Raw genomic sequence first — 17,488 nt, 5'->3', positions numbered from 1 at the left:
GGCTATGCATCTAATGTCTCTCGTTGCATTGGGAAACAGAAAATATCAGGGCTAAAATCTCATGATTGCCATGTTATAATGTAAGAACTTCTTCCACTTGCTTTACGAGGAACAGTAGATAAAAAGATGAGCTTTGTTTTGATCGAATTGTACACATTCTTTCGAGGGATATGCAGTAAAAATCTTGAAGTGGAAAAATTAACACTACTTGAGGAGAAGATTGCCTTAATATTGTGTGACATGGAGAAGCTGTTCCTCCCATCATTTTTTACAATTATGGTACATTTGGTTATTCATTTAGCAACTGAAGCTAAAATTGCAGGTTCGGTCCAATATCGCTGGATGTATCCAATAGAAAGGTACAGATAATTATATATATTAGATTTAAATTGCAGGTTCAGTTCATTTTCATATATAGTAGAATAATATTAACTTATGTTATAGGTATTTATGCACTTTAAAATCATATGTTCGAAATCAAGCATGTCCAGAAGGTTCTATAGCAGAGGGATATATTTCAAATGAGAATGGTGACTTAACTTTGTTAGAGGAAATTCGTCACTTTGAGGATGAGAATAATGATTGGGTTAGAAGTGGGGTTAATGGTATAGTAATTGATCATGGACATTCACCAAATCAAACTGATGACAATTCTGAGTAAGTTAGGTAATATTTTGAGAACTCTTACATTTTGCATTCTCATTTTCTGTATTTTTCTTTTTTTATTTATTAATTTTATATTTTTTTATTTAGAGAGGTGTATCAAGTGATTTGCATTTTTCTGCACATGCTCGTTTGGGGAGGTGTTGGTACATGCATGGAGGAGTAGATGCAGCCCTTACTTTGATATATAGCTCTTACTTTGATGTTTTGAATTTTGACCTCTGAGTTTGAAGGATCTTTTATGTCTTAAGATTGGTTACTTATTCTGTTCATTAATGTTGACCTAAGGAGTTTATATGTTATTTTACCTTTTTCTTTTCTCCATCGTAAAATGACATTCATGTTAGTAAGAATCTGATTTCTTTGATAAAGCTGGTATAATATAATTTGATTCACTTTACCCTTGTCCTGCTATTACATGGAAGCTTTGGAAACTCAGGTTAGAATCTTTGGGTTCTATTTTTTGATAATTTTTTCTGTTTTTTGTAATCTATTTTTGTTTTGTTTTGTTAAATATAAAGGTTTTACACTTTAATTTCTATTGACTTTGTAGGATATGGATGCATCAAAGAAGAACTATAAAAAGTCAAATATTGAAAGAAACAGTTTGAAAAATAATTTAGAGTCAAATAAAAAGGAGAAACATAAGAAGAGAAAGAGGAGGCATGAAATTGATGGGGAAGCTACAAGGAATTCAGAAGAAGATGGCTTCACCAGTATAAAAAAGAAGAGAAAGAGATTGCAAGAAATCAGTGCTTCAATGGCAAGCAAAAGACACAAACTTATTGAGGATAATGATCTTGAGAGTGCTGTCTCAAGTACAGATTTAAGAGTGCCTAAAAAGAGTCGTGTCAGATTTGTTGAAGAGGAAAATTATGTTGATGAAGTGCTGCCTTTTATGGAGCAACTATTGAATGATGAGAATTTGTCTCAAACTCCCAATATTTCTGATAGTATAAATTCTGAGCAAGATGAAGAATTAGGTGATATTATTATTGCTTCAAATATGATATTGTTATATTTTCATATTTCTTTTCACTGAATAATTGCATTTTTTTGTTATGTCATCTAGAGGCAAAGAGGGTTAGAGGACCTACATTGTTGAAAAAAATTTGGAACATGCCTCGTCGAAAGACAATTGATGTGCAGTTTAATAACCGCAATCAAGCTATAAGAAAAGAAGGCAGAAAGCTTGCTAGTTTTCTTGGTATTCTAGCTAGAACTCCTTCAATAATGCCTTTAAACATAGATGACTGGAGATGTTATGATAAAGAGGAGAAAAACAAGTTGCTGAAAATTGTGAGGGTAAGAATTTATTATTCTTAATGGATTCTAATTTAATTTAATTTGATTCATTAAGAAATTGCTTGAACATTTTGTAGAAGAAGTTTTCTATCCCAGTACGTGGTGAGAAATTTGTAAAAATATCAATTGGGAAGAAATAGAAAGATTATAAATGTGACTTAAAGGGTATATATTTGGGACAGTACAAAACCAAAGATGTTTTATTGAAGAATAGGCCATAACGAATCCCAAGAGATCAATGGATTGGTCTTGTCTCATATTGGTTCTCTGATAAAGCAAAGGTACTTTGAAAGCCTTAACTAACATGTAAATATAAGATAAATATTATTACTGAATCTAATAAGGGTTGTCTTCCTTTGTTTTATTAGCATTTTCTTATTTTTTAATTCTAATTCTGCCATAACTGCAGCAAATTACTTAGGCCAACGTAGATTCTATGAACATGCATGGAGAAATAGAACTTACTATTTTACTGAAACTGTATAGATATAGAAAATAGAAAAATAGAGAAATAATGGCACGTGTGTGTAGTAGTGTATTTTACTAATCCATAATGTGTTATGACAGAAACGTACCCAAGCAAATAGGATTAATAGGGCAAAGCAAAAAATGCCTCACACGGGAGGATCCAAAAGCATTGCAACATTGATGGATGAACTGGTACTTATGCGTAATTTTTATTTCAGATATTTTATAAAACTGTACTATTTTTTTTCTAGAACCATTAGCAACGCAGCACAATATATATTATATGAGAACACTGAAATTTTTTCTTTTTTGAACATTTGCACATTTTCACTTCTCTTTTGACTTTGTCATTTTGTTAGGCCAAGGATGGAATCGAACCTTCACGAGCAGAGATTTTTCTCAAAATTCATAAAAGGCGTAAGGATGGTAGACCATTGGATGAGGAGTCTACAAAAGCAGTGGTAAAATTTATGAATTTGTATCTTCTTGTTGCTGTGATTGAAAAGTATAAAGGAACTAAATCATGCATTTAGTTCTAAAATAGAAACATACATGTATCCTCCTTTTTAGCTTCACTCAATTGTAACATTTAGTTTTTTCTATATAGGAACTAATTGAAGAGAAGTTGAATAATGGCAAGCTATCTAATGAAGAATCTATTAATGGTGTTGCTTGGAAAGGAGATGTTTATTCTCAAGTATTGGGAAGTGATAGAAGTGGTTACGAACGTGGTTTAGGACTTGGTCAAACACCTTTTTTATTGTGGGGTAATAAATCATCTTATGGTAAATTTGCTTCAGATGCTTTAGCTAATGAGGTTGCTCAAAAATTACAACAAAAAATAAAGGTGCTAAAGGAGAAACATGAAGAAGAAATGAAGTTGATGAAAGAAAATCAAAATAAAATGTTTGCTGAATTATCTTTTATGAGACAAGTTTTATGTAGGTAATTTTTGAAATTTGAAATTTTTTCTTGTGAATTGTTTTTTTTTTTTAATTTGACATTACTGCATTTATTAGAGATTTCTGATGCTAATAGTGGTCATGAGTTAGCACCATCCAGCACTTAAAATCAGGTTCAATGCTAATAGTTATTTTCTTGAAAGATTATATCTTTATCTATTATTGTTTGAATCCAGCACTAATTAACTAATACCAACTACTTATTAAGATATGCTGTTTCAGTGTTTTGACAACACATAAAAAATGGGTCAATGATTTTTGTTCTTATTCCCTTTAGATTATTGAAATAAAGGTTTATAACTTGATTCAAAATATAAGCATAAGTAGTTAAATTATTATGGAATATATAGTTGTTATATTCATAATATTGATATACCAAAAAAATTAATATCTGATCTATCTAAACGAAACAAAATATAGTAGTGCTAAAATGTACTTTATTATAGTTGAAACCTTAAGTTGGACACACCAAATAAAGCATTTATTATTGATTTTTTAATGGTTAAAACATAGCTTAGTTGATTACTTCCTAGTTTAAACAGTAGTTTACTTATAATATTAGTTCCTAGCAAACGTATGTTGTATTTTACCGAACATGAGTTCGTTTGATGCAAGGAAGATCTTCATAGTTATCCATTTGAAGTGGATATGTTGTTGAGAATAAGTATCACGTTTTCTAAGGATTTCCATTTCTAAGGATTTCCATGCGTTAAAGGTTATGTTGTAGGTGCGAATTGATGAAGTTTGGACAGAATGCTTTTTCTTATCACTGTTTATATTTGGGTGTGAAGCTTGGTTTTATATATTTATTGATGCATGACTTAGTTTTGGTTTAAGAGTGCATGTTTTAGTGTGTTTTTGTATGAGTGGATTTCATTCAATTTTTCTAGTGCTACCCTGTTTTCGAGAGCTGTTGATATACTTACTATACTCAAGAGAATGTTTACTGTTTTCACTTTTGAAAGTCGAGTAGATCTAACTATTAGTTTACTTCACTGAGATATAATTCAATCATTGCTTCAGTTTTGAGTGTGCGCTCTCTGCCTATATATATATATTTGGATGTTGTATGACTTGTTTTTCAAATTTAATTTATATTTGGATGGTGTTTATAGTTTTATGAATTTTAAAATAAGTATTGGAATATTAACTGAACTGAAATTTCAATCTGTTATATATATGCAGATGGTGTTATAGGAATTGGCATCACTGTAACTGTTGTGGGACCCATAGTTGGTGGCTTTGTTGTACCATTAGCCTAGAAGGATTGAGCATATTTTGGCTTTTTTTTTTATTTTTTGAAAAATATATTAAAAGTCAATGAAATGACAAAGAAACCTCTATTATGTATTGATAAATACTGCTTTTAATATTCTAGTTTGTTAAAAAGAGCATTTTAATAGAAAGCTTGTTTTAAATTTTATTGATCAAAATTCAAATGCAAATTATCATTATTATTATTATAGAAAAAATTATAGGTCGTTAGTTCTAATAAAGTGAGTATAATTAAAAAAAAAGTCTTTAAGATTTTAGCGGCAATAGTAATAGCAGCTAAAGTGAATAATGTTATAATTTTAGAATTTTTTTAGCGGCCATATAAATTGTCGGTAACATGAATTTTAGCGGCAATAATAATGGCAACTAAAAGTGAATAATGTTGCAATCTTAGAATTACTTTTAGTGGCCATATAAATTGCCAAGAAAATGGCCGCTAAAAGTTATATACTTTTTGCGGCCATTAAAATAGTCTTTACCGGCAAATGTTATAATGGCTACTAAAACCTTTTAGCGACGAAGCATAAGACGGCTAATGTCAAATTGCCGGTACATGTATTAGCGGCTATTTTTATTGCCGCTAAAAGCAAAATAAATGGCCACTAAAAGTGATTATTTTTGTAGTGTTAGCGGCGGTACCTGCGGCAAGTAATACAAGATAAACTATTAGCAGCGGTTTTTTCTAACTGTGCAAAATACATTTAACTCAAGAATTCTCTTTTTAAAAAATCAACTGGATATAATCTATTTAAACTCTCACTAATTTTTTTTGAGAAATATGTTTGAGTCACTGTTACTTAAATCGTTACACTATTTTTGAATTTGTTTTATGTAAAAAAAAATTAATCAATTAAAAAAATATATTTTGATTAATTATGTGAACAAATTTACTAATTAGATTTTCTCGTTTACTATAAAAATAAGTCAACGTTTGAATTATAAAATTAAAACAAATTTCAATTGGGCATAAATTAAGAAAATCTTAAAGTAGACAAATATGTAATACTGTGACCCAAACCATTAAATTAAGGGAATCAACCTAAGTCTTAAAATAAAAGGTTAAAATTTCTCTTCAATATCGTATTGACCTGGCTAGAAATACTTTGTCAATAATGCCTCTGATAAGTCATCTCCAAATCATGGTTTTTTCTTCAGATTGAAGCCCCTTTTTGCAACATACACATCATCTTGTCTTTGTTGGTTATCTAAAATTTCGTTGTCTTCTTTTGGAACCTTATTGAGATCAAACTGCCTAGAGATGTCAATTCTAACAGAAGAGATATCAACTAACTTGTGTTTTAGATTTTGCTTCATTTTCCTAAATATACTGTTGTCATTTATATGATTGTGTCAATATCAATATTATAGGAGAAACTACAAGGAAAGCGCATTAGTAGAGGAGAGTTATGGAGCATAGTCATAAAAAAATGGCTCGTATATCCATGACGATCCACGTAATGTTGGTGTTATTAATGTTTTAAAAATTTTTACTTCTCTTATTGTATTTATCATGATAATTTTAAATCATTATAACCCCAATTCTGGTATATCTATAGGAAGCAATTGCGAATATTGAGATCCAAGATGAATCCTCCAAGCAACTTTCACAAAATGATTCGCTTGAACAAGTTCTTGGAAAGGAGCACCCAAGATGAGTTCGTGCCTTAGGTGTTGGACCATGTCCCACCTAACTTTTTGGTAATACTACTACACAACAGTTGAATTTTGTTGTGCAAATTGAAGAGTATAAGAGGATGATTGCAACATTAGATGTTGAGGCAGCAGAAAAGAAGGCCAAGAGTTAGACTATGGAGAATCTTTTGAAATATCTAATTCGACAGCAAAGAGACAATTTGCCACCTGACATTGCTGCAGAGTTGGATTCTTTAGAGAGTGCATAGATTTTATTGCTTGCAAAGCCATCTTCTTCTGGAAATCATGACCTGCAATAAAAATGATATGTTAGAGTTAACTGAAATAGATACTATTGAATTTAACTTGTTTTAGTATTTAATGTTTATTTTTCTAACAGTACCTCATTTTCATTTTTAAGGCATGATGCACGGATGACTATTTTATTATATGTATTGTTTTTGCGTATATATTTTTGTTCTTTATAGTATTTTGTTTTTTAATTTGATTAAAAGTTCTTTATTTTAATTCATTTCTAATAAATAAAACTAACAAAAAAAGTCAAAATAAAAGAAATAAACATATTGAACTTTACATAAAATAATAAAAAATAAACTAAAAAAATTAATTTGGCGGTGGTTACAAACCACAGCTAAAATGATAGGCATTCACATTTTTAGCTATGACAATGGGTATTGCTATCGCAAAATTGAATGCTGATTTCGTAGTGAATATTCTAACAGTTAACAAAAATTGTCGCTAATTGTTTGTCCGCGGCTTATTTTGGAGCGGTTACTTAGCCGCTGCTAAACATTTTACGGTGGTAAAGAACCGCAACTATCTGACTCTAAAACTGCTGCTACCTTCCGGATTTGTTGTAGTGAGTGTAAGTACTAAGATTTAAATTGGAGGGTTTAAGTATTTGACTAAAAAATTAGTTTTAGGATTGTTATAAAATTTTTTTTAGAGAAGGTAAAATTATTAGAAATGTTAACATACATGTTGAATTTGAAAATGACTGAGTTTGGAAGCTTTGTGTCGGCACTTACTAATATAGCGTTTACTGTCAAAACACTAAGATTTAATAATTATTCTCCACATACAAGTCATTTACACATACAAGTCTTTTTAACCTAATTCACCTCACGTGCCACTATCTGACTAATTTTTCAATAAATGCGCGAATATATAACTGCATTTTTCAAAAGGATTTCATTTTCATTTTCAAATTTTCTCAGCGTTTTTTATCTACATTCTCTTCCTTCATTCTTTGCTTTCTCTTTCTTTGTTCTTTGTGATTTCCTTCATTTTCTACGTTTTTGAAATCAAGCTTTGAAATCAGTTTTGAACAATTATCTCGTTGTTGAAGATAATGAATGATTCAAGTTCAGATTATCAATTGAACTAGAGTAAAGTGGATTATTATTTTGAATCCAATCAAGTGGCTGAGGTATGGTTTGATTCTAGTTAATATTTTCATTAGTAGTTTATGATTCTGTTGGTGAATAATATTTTTGTTTGTGAAAATTGTTGTTCTTCGTTGATGGTTTGAATTGAATGTAATGTAGGAGTCATGCATTAAAGAAATATTTATGTGTATTATTAAAGAATTTTCAGTGTTTTTGTACTGATGAGTTCTGCATAATTCAAAACTCTTCTTCTTCCTCCTTCTCATCTTCTGCTGCTTTTTCATCTTCTTATTTCATCATCATCATCATCGTCATCATCATCATCATCATCATCATCATCATCATCATCATCATCATATTTTTTTTGCTTATTCATCTTTTTCTTCTTGTTTTACTTTCTCAAGTTTCTTTTTGTTTTACTCTCTTAACAAGAATAAAAACAAAAACAAAAAAACAAAGAAAAGAAGAAACACATAATGCTACAAAATTACTTGGGAGAGGATGAACTTACATTCATTCAACTAAAAGAAAGAAAGAAATACGGAATAAAAGAAGAAAAAAATACAGAGTTAAAGGAAATATTTTTGTGTATTTGTAGCAAATTTCGGTATAAAACTAAGATATTTATGTGTATTTTTTAAGAATTTTCGATATTTTTGTACTGATAAGTTCTACATAAAAAACTCTTCATCTTCCTCCTCTTCATCTTTTGCAGCTTCTTCTTTTTTTCCCATCATCATCACCATCTTCTTCTTCTTCTTTTTCTTATGCATCTTTTCCTTCTTGTTTTACCTTCTCAAGTTTATTCATGTTTTATTCTGTTAACAAGAATAAAAAAAAAAATCAAACAAAGAAGAAGAAGAAACACATAATACTAGAAAATTACTTGGAAGAGGATGGACTTACATTCATTCAACTAAAAGAAAGAAAGAAATAAGGAAAAAGAAGAAGAAAAAAATGCAGCATTAAAGAAAATATTTTTGTGTATTTGCAGCAAATTTCGGTATAAAGCTAAGATATTTATGTGTATTGTTTGTGAATTTTTGGTGTTTTTGTATTGATAAGTTCTGTATAATTCAAAACTCTTCATCTTCATCCTCCTCATCTTCTGCTGCTTCTTCTTTTTTCATCATCATCATCATCACCACCTTCTTCTTCTTTTTTCTTATTCATCTTATCTATCTTGTTTTACTTTGTCAAGTTTCTTTTTGTTTTACTCTCTTGACAAGAATAAAAATAAAAAAATCAAACAAAAAAGAAGAAGAAACACATAATACTACAAAATTATTTGGAAGAGGATGAACTTACATTCATTCAACTAAAAAAAAGAAAAAAATAAGAAAAAAAGAAGAAGAAAAAAATACAGCATTAAAGAAAATATGTTTGTGTGTTTGCAGCAAATTTTGGTGTAAAACTAAGATATATTTGTGTATTGTTTAAGAAATTTCGGTGTTTTTGTACTGATAAGTTATACATAATTCAAAACTCTTCTTCTTCTTCTTTTCGAATTCAGCTTTGAAACTTTTTTCACTTTTTACGATGATTTTGAGAGATTTTTGAGAGATTTTGATATTGTTTGAATTTTTGGGTGTTGCGGTTTTGATTGAAGGAGAATAACCGTTTGTTATAATGGTTTTCACGCTATTCTTGGGGAAACGCATGTTTACACGCAATCTAAACTGAGGGTTATTTTTGTTGGATTTGGGCCAACTTGTATGAACTTGTATGTTAAAAAAATTTGTATATGTAGCAGGCCTGAAGATTTAAATTGAAGGATTTAAGCATTCAATGATATTAAGTATAATAAGAGTAAATGACCATTTGTACCCATGAAAGATACAAACACTGACAAATAAATTATGGAAGAAGGAAACTCATCTTGTAACCACGGAATATGACTTCCGTATGCCAGAAATACCCTGATGTTGGTTATGCACTTGGTTAGTTAATATCCAAACCTACGTGGCAACAAAACCACTCCAAACCTATCTACGTGTAACCTAATTTTTTTTGTTAAGAAATAGCAAAAAAAAACCCTTACACCCCCTCTGTTCCCTAGCAGAGCTCCGTTGTTGTCAGGACTGCCATTCCAAATCGGAGAAGAAGACCAGAGCACCTCCATTCCACGACAGAGACATTTGTCCAGTTTAATGAAGTTGTTGCTTCACTACCCGCAGGCCACCATCATTTGCATCTCGCTGTCCACACTACCCATAGCACATCATTGTTGTATGCATCTCATCGTCCATTATCCATAGCCCACCATCGTTGCTCTATAGAGAACAGAGGCATGTCATTACTAGTTTTTCTATCTTAGAATATTTTTGAGAATTTGTTGAATATTCTAATTATTTTGTATGGGCTTGAGAAATTTTTCAAAATTTTTAGGTTAGGGTTAGATTCTCAGTTGCTATGTTGTTGTCTGTAATTACATGGGATGGTACCTTAGATTATACTTTATTTCTTGCAGAGATGGACATTGTCCATATTACTCTGTGTATTAATCATAGGGAGAGATTTGAGCAAGGTCCATGTGAAAAGCTTGAGTGTATTGGTGGAGAAGTAACAGAGATTGAAAGGATTAATGTGGATACTCTCAATGAATTTTTCATTAATGATTTGCTAAAGGACATTGGGTATACATCCATTATTAATTTTTATTGGCTAGAACCTGGTAAGGAGCTTGATAATGGGTTGAAATTGTTAAGGGTTGATATGGACATAGTTAAGCTATATAAGACTACTGTGAAGAATGGTAATAGAATTCACTTATACACAAAGCACCCTGTAAATGATCTTGTTATTGTTAAAGAGAATATTACTCCATCAAAGATAAGATTGAAGACTTGTGCTAAGAGGAATCCAACTCCAAAGAAGACTCCAAGAAAAAGACTTATGGATGGTGAGGCTTAGAATAGGGAAGAGGCCCATGAAGGAAGAAGCTAGATTGAAGTTGAGGCCCAAAAGGAGGATGGTATTAATGTGGCCCAACAAAGATCTCCAGCAAAACAGATGTTTCAACCTCTCACAACATCTGTGCAACTAGATGAGCCATCTAGGGCTGTCAAACGGGATAGCCTGGCAAGTTAAGCCTGCGGGTTAAATGGATTAGCCCGTTTAAGCCCGCTTTATTCCCAGACCATAATTTTTTAGCCTGGACCGTTTATGGTCAGCCCGATAGGTTAAACGGGCCAGCCCGTTTATCCTTTTATTTTATTTTTTGAAAAATATTTTGACAAAAAATACCATTTTTAGGTCAAAAACCTTTAAAAAATAATATTTTTTTAGTTGATGGGTCGAATTTCGGATCGAATCGGAAGAAATATCAGCTAAAAGTGCTACTTTTTTTGAAAAAATGTAAAAAAAAATAAATGGGCCACCCGTTTAGCACGCGGGCTAGCCCGTTTAATCCGAAATTTAAACGAGCTTAATTTTAGAGACAAAGCCTGCCCATTTAAATGGGTAAACGGGTTGGCCCGATGGGTTTAGCCAATTTTGACGGCCCTAGAGCCACCTTCTAATAAATCACAACCTTCATAAAATCCCATTGAGCAAGAGCAGCAGCCAATACATACTGCTGGTTCAACATCTCTAAGTGCAATTTTCGTCTTAGTATCTAGTGAGAATGAAGCCCGAGCAACTGAACAAGTAACCCAATACATTCCATAGAATTATAGAAACCTACTTTCACAATCAAACCTTGAATCAGACTCAATTCCACCCTCTGATACTAACAGTACTCCTCAGAACGACCAGACCAATCCGGATGAGCAGGTTGAGGGAAGACCTAAAGTGAGCAAGAGAAGATTAGCAAAGAGGTCACCCCCAACTGGACAATCTTTCATAACCAATCCTAATCCTGACAAGCCTCCATCCATCTATGTGCCTGTTGAGTCGGAAAAATTTTTGGATGAAAATGCTGAATATCATTGTTATAAATCTGAAGAATTGAGAAGCATAGCAAGTGATGAAGATGCTGATCAGGCTCCAATCTTTCCTCAAAGCAATGCTGATGCTCTTGTTAGCCAAGTCCGGTTAGAGTTAGGGATGGAGTTTGAAACACTCAGCCATTTCATAAAGGCAGTTTGAAAGTTTTACATCAACATTGGAAGAAGCATATTCTTTCCTCGATGTAACTCAACCAGAAGCAAAGGAATCTGCTATGATGAGGAATGCCCGTGGAAAATATATTGTGCTAAGAGGTCATTTTTCTTGAGTTATCAGGTCAAAACATTTGTCAATGAACACACCTGCAGCAGAGATAACCATTGTAAGTCAGCTAATAGAAAATGGGTTGTAGATGAACTAGAAGAGAGAATAAGAGTCCAACGAAATTTGACAATAAGGGAGGCTGACAAATTCTTCAAAAATGAGTATGATGTGCTTATTAATGAAAGAAAAATCTACAAAGCGATGGACAAAGCAAATGAGAGGATAAAGGGTTCTGAGATTGCTTAATATGCTAGGCTCCGTGATTACGCATGAGATACTGAAGACTAACATGGGATTCACATTGAGGATACACACTAATCCACCACTTGATTCAAACCCTCTATTTCTCAGAATTTATGTATGTTTTGAAACTTGTAAAAAGGGATTTCTTAGAGAATGCAGACCATTGATAGGATTAGATGGGACTTCTTCGATCTCATCCACCCACATAAAATATTTGCAGTTTCTTGTCTGAAAAATCAAAATATCCACTCCCATCCAACTGTCAACAAAAATTCAAATAAAAAATGAAACCTTCACAAAAAAAAATGCTAAGCCATTACCTTCCATAGAGGACATCGGATAAACCATCTATTTGGGTTTGCTACCGTGCCAGATTTCATTAACGTAACCTCCAGTCCACATAAGCATCTCCCATCAAGATTCTTTTCCTTCTTCTTCCTCGAACTCGAAGCATTGCTGCAACTTATATTATTCAGAGCAGAGTTAAATCTGCGCAGAGACATGGCCAGGTGTTAGAGGATTTTTCTTTGTCAGTGTTCGTGTTTGAGGAAGAAACGAAAATGAAATGGTTTCAATTTCTGAGTTAGGGTAAACATTGGAGAAGAAAGGAAGAAGAAAGGCATGCTAGGGTTTCAGTTTTTGTAGAGGTATACGTTGGGTTACACGTAGATAGGTTTGGAGTGGTTTTGTTGCCACGTAGGTTTGGATATTAACAGACCAAATGCGTAACCAACGTCAGAGTACTTCTGACATACGGAGATCATCTTCTATGCGTGATTACAAGGTGTGTTTTCTTTTTTTATAAGTACATTTGTCAACGTTTATATTTTTTATGAGTATAAATAGTCATTTACTCATTATAATAATATAAAAAAATTATCACGTGTTCAACACTGGAAGTGCGGAGCATGATGTTCATTTTACAAAAGTGACGCGAATAACCTTTCATTTTGAATGTGAACGGCGGAAATAACCAGCTCAAAAACAAACAAGTTGGTTGGTGATTTAAGAAAGGGTGTTTTTAAACGAGCTTGGAGTTGTTGGGCCTTTGTTATTGGGGATTGATCTTCTGTACAAGGACAAAATAAAAGATGTGTCCAGTATGTATAAATAATTTTTGGTCATTAATAAGGTTAAAAGATACAAAATAATTCCACTATGTTATTCATTTAACGAAAAAATTACCGCTGCCATCATTCTTCAATTTGCATGTCATCATATTTTTTAAACACATAATTAGTCTGCACATTTATAAAAAATTCATACAAATCTTGTTTGACTTAATGTGAGAGCCGTATAAAAATAATACTAATAAAACACACTTTTACAACACAATTTTTGTCATCTCATTTTTTATATATTGTCTTTTAAATATTATTGTTTGATTTAAAATCATGTTATTATATGGCATTGATGTCAACTTTATTTATTTAGCGACAATTTTAGCTAGTATTTTCTACATTTAAAAATGATTTGTTTTAGTTTTTAGAAATATTAGACAAGAATATTCACACCATTATTCAACTTAAATTTTTTTTATTTATGTTTTATCGATTTTTAGCAAATCAAAGGTGGTTCGATATCTAATGATCTGGAAGTGAAACTTACTCCTCTTACAAGTACTAGTTTTCAAAAGTGCATAAAAAATTTTTTCGATTGGACAAAATAATAAAAGAAAATCTGAAAAAAGACACAAAGTAAACTTGACAGTAAAATGACTGGAATTGAAAAGAATAACATTGAATTTAAATAAAGCAGTAAACTGTCTTCGACAAAATCAAAGAACTTTAGAATCGAAAAACAAAGTGCTGAATCTTAAAAAGAACAGGAAAAGTAAATATTGCTTGAAAGGTAAATTTACATGAAAGATAAAAATTGCAAAAAATTTAAATGAAAAATAAAGATAATGGAAGGAATCCTACAAAAACAAAAACTCTAAGCAGACTCAGAAATTTGCTGGGATGTGAGTGTGTCAGGGTATTTTCTCATAAGAGATTCCAACCCTTATTTCTTCGATCTTTCACATATTTATAAAAATTTTCGACCAATCAAATTTAAATGTAATTCCCACGTACATTAATTTTTGAATAACTGTTCTCGCTCTTTTTGTACAACATAAGTAACGGCTAACAATTAGCTCCAAATGTTCCTTTCCTTCCATTAGGTTTATCAATTAACTTTTACCTCTTCTTTTCGATGAATCCTTCTCGATAAGGATTACTTTTTTGAAAGAGTATTTACTTTACCTCGACTTTGGTGTCTTCGAAATTATATTTTTCCAATCAACAATCTCATTCATGAAAGTGAAATTCAAATTTTCAACAAATTTAATTTACTTCTTTATTATCTACAAATTTCAACATCTATTTCAATTTTGAAGGAGTTAGCCAATTTATACTCTTCCAACATGGATAAATATTTTTGTTTTCTTTGTGGCCCATTACTACTGCCTAACACACACAAAAATAAATCATTAAAGCCCACCACCCTGTCCAAAGAAAAAAAACGTCTGCCACCGCCTCAGTTAGGCTCCTCCTCTCAAATAGCTTCACTAATCAAGCTTCTGTAAGCTTAGCTCAGACCCGATTAGACAATTACGATATTACCCTTTCATGTGATACGAGGAACATTCTAATCAAGTTGCCTCACCTGCATAGACTATTCTGTTTTTTTTTTCTACTGAAGCATCATCCTTCCAATATCAACCATTTACATATTTTAATTTGAGAAAGTATTAGGAACCAATACTAATGGTGTACAATGTGTACAATGGATTAAAGAAAAAGATAAAATTATAACTAAAAATTAGATCATTAATTAATTATTTAATTTCAAATTTTAAAATTTCAAAAATTAGGATTAGCATTTAAATCCATTCACACTGCGTACGGTTATTTCTAATCTTACCCTAACCTCTAATACACGTCCAAAACTCACCGTCATCTTCTCCGGTCCTCACCTCGCGTCACTAAATTTCTCGCCGGCCATACCGACGCCGCCGCATCCTCCCACCGACATTGTTCTCACCTCTAGCGGTTAGCCTGACGCGCCTCGCTCTCCGACACTCAGCCTAACGTTGTTGCCGCTATTTTCGCACCTCTCTTCCGAACCGGCTTCGTTTTCTCTCATTCCTTCAAGCCTCTTCTCACCGATGATACCACCATGCTCTTCTTCTTTTTCTTCGGATCCAAGCATGGTTAGCTTCTTTCATGATTTGAGCCCTATGCTTTACAACAGTGTCGCTTTCGTCATGCCTCGTCCTTCAAAACTATGTTTCACCATAATAGTTGTTTCTTCTGTTTATTCATATTCTTCTTCTTCTATTTTATTGGTCAATTTAGGATGGTCATTTTAGTAAGTATGCAGATGATTATTTTAATTTTTAAGTAGACGATTATTTTGATTGGATTAGGTTTAGTTATAAATAATTAAAATATGTTAGATGTTCAATTCATTAGGTATGTGATAAACCGCTATTTTACGGTTTATCTTGTGCTTAATTCAGTAGATTTCACCCGTTATTTACACACTTATTCACGTAAAACATGCTTATTTGGCTTTTAATTCGTTATTTTTAATCCTCTCTTATTTCCATTCGATGCCGTGACATGTGTGTTAAGTGTTTTTAGAGATTACAGGGCAGCAATGGCTTAGAGGATGGAAAAGAAGCATGCAAACGAGGAAGGAACACAAGGAATTAAAGATTTCATGGGCGAGCAGCGACGCGCACGCGTGAAGCACGCATGCGCGCGGTTAGAAGAAAAAAAAAAGAAGCAGCGATGCGCACGCGTGAAGCACGCGTACGCGTGACTTGAAGAATGCACATCGACGCGTACGCGTGGGCGACACGTGCAGAAATTGCAGAAGACGCTGGGGGCGATTTCTGGGCTCCTTTTGGCCCAGTTCGAAACCCAAAAACACAGAATAGAGGTTGCAGAGTGGGGGAATTCAGAGATACAACTTTCATTCACATAATTCTAGGTTTTAGGATTCTTAGGTTTAGCTATTTTCAATTTTAGATTTCTACTTTACCTTAATTTAGTTTCTCTTCTACTCTTATTTGTTCTAGCACTTTAGTTTCTCTTCTCTTGGTGATTTTTTTATTTATCCACTTTAGTTTATGAATTCTCATATTAGATTTGATTTCCTATTTAATGCAATTTGAGGTATTTCATATTTATGATTGCTTTCTTCAATTTATGTTATTGATGCTTTCAATTGGTTGTTTGGATTTTATTATCTCCTATTGCTTTTCTATGCTTTTATGTTGTGCCTTCCAAGTCTTTGATAAAATGCTTGGTTGGATTTTAAATTAGCTTCTTATGTTCTTAGCATAGATTGAGTAATTGGAGACTCTTGAGTTATCAAACTCTTTTGTTGATTAGCAATTGAAAGTTGCTAGTTGATTTGAATTCCACTAAAACTAGTCTTTCCTTAGGAGTTGACTAGGACTTGAGGAATCAAATTGATTCACCCACTTGACTTTCCTTCATAGTTAGAGGTTAACTAAGTGGGAGTAATGAACAATTGATGTCACAATTGATAAGGATAGCTAGGATAGGACTTCTAATTCTCATACCTTGCCAAGAGCTTTCTTAGCTATTAGTTTACTTTCTTGCAATTTACTTTTCTTGTTCCTTATTCAAAACCCCAAAAAGATTTTTGTCCCATAACCAATAACAAGAACACTTCCCTGTAATTCCTTTGAGAGACGACCCGAGGTTTGAATAATTCGGTTATTATTTTTATTGGGTTTGTTACTTGTGATAAACAATTTTTTTGCATGAAAGGATTATTTGTTGGTTTAGAAACTATACTTGTAACGAGAATTCATTGAGGAATTCTAAACCGTCAAAAATCCGTTCATGAGTATGCGGATGATTATTTTTATCCTTAAGTGGATGGTTATTGTTTACTAAGGGTGAGTGGTGTGTGCCAAGCCAAGTAGCGACGATGAAATGGGATGATTATTGATGAAGGTGGGGTGGCCTCCGGTTGAAAAAGAAGAGACTATTGGAGTAAAATGCTTTAGTAAATTAAGATTTCATATGGTTATTTTTTTGAAATAACTAATTAGATTTTTTAAAAATTTAAAATTTAAAATTTGAAATGGGAGGATTTAAAATTTGATGTAAAATAATTGAATGAAAGTTTTTAAATTTATTATTTATCTTTATTGAACTAAATAATCAATCCATTATACACGTCAAGATTTTTCATTAGCTCCCTAACAAAATTCTTTTAATTTTTATCTATATGGTAAAAAACAATGGAACATCACGTTCCACACAAAAAAGTGCCATATGAGAACCGTTTCGA

At 32.2% G+C, this 17,488-nt stretch overlaps 2 protein-coding genes across 2 annotated transcripts; both read left to right on the top strand.

Moving 5' to 3' along the window:
* Positions 1,224 to 2,004, top strand: LOC110268715. Its single transcript, XM_021115517.1, has 2 exons — positions 1,224 to 1,646; positions 1,736 to 2,004. Exons 1-2 carry the CDS (start codon positions 1,424 to 1,426, stop codon positions 1,987 to 1,989), a joined length of 477 nt encoding a protein of 158 aa, XP_020971176.1. The 5' UTR covers positions 1,224 to 1,423; the 3' UTR covers positions 1,990 to 2,004.
* On the top strand, positions 2,086 to 6,478 carry LOC110265345. The gene is made up of 7 exons (XM_021108306.1): positions 2,086 to 2,249; positions 2,536 to 2,628; positions 2,796 to 2,897; positions 3,044 to 3,203; positions 4,584 to 4,645; positions 6,230 to 6,301; positions 6,392 to 6,478. The coding sequence occupies exons 2-7, from the start codon at positions 2,578 to 2,580 to the stop codon at positions 6,476 to 6,478; spliced, it is 534 nt and encodes a 177-aa protein (XP_020963965.1). The 5' UTR covers positions 2,086 to 2,249; positions 2,536 to 2,577.

This window comes from Arachis ipaensis, chromosome B01, assembly GCF_000816755.2.
Source record: "Arachis ipaensis cultivar K30076 chromosome B01, Araip1.1, whole genome shotgun sequence".
NCBI lineage: Eukaryota > Viridiplantae > Streptophyta > Magnoliopsida > Fabales > Fabaceae > Arachis > Arachis ipaensis.
Note: the sequence above shows the minus strand (reverse complement) of the source record. Positions and strands in the feature narration are given on the sequence as shown.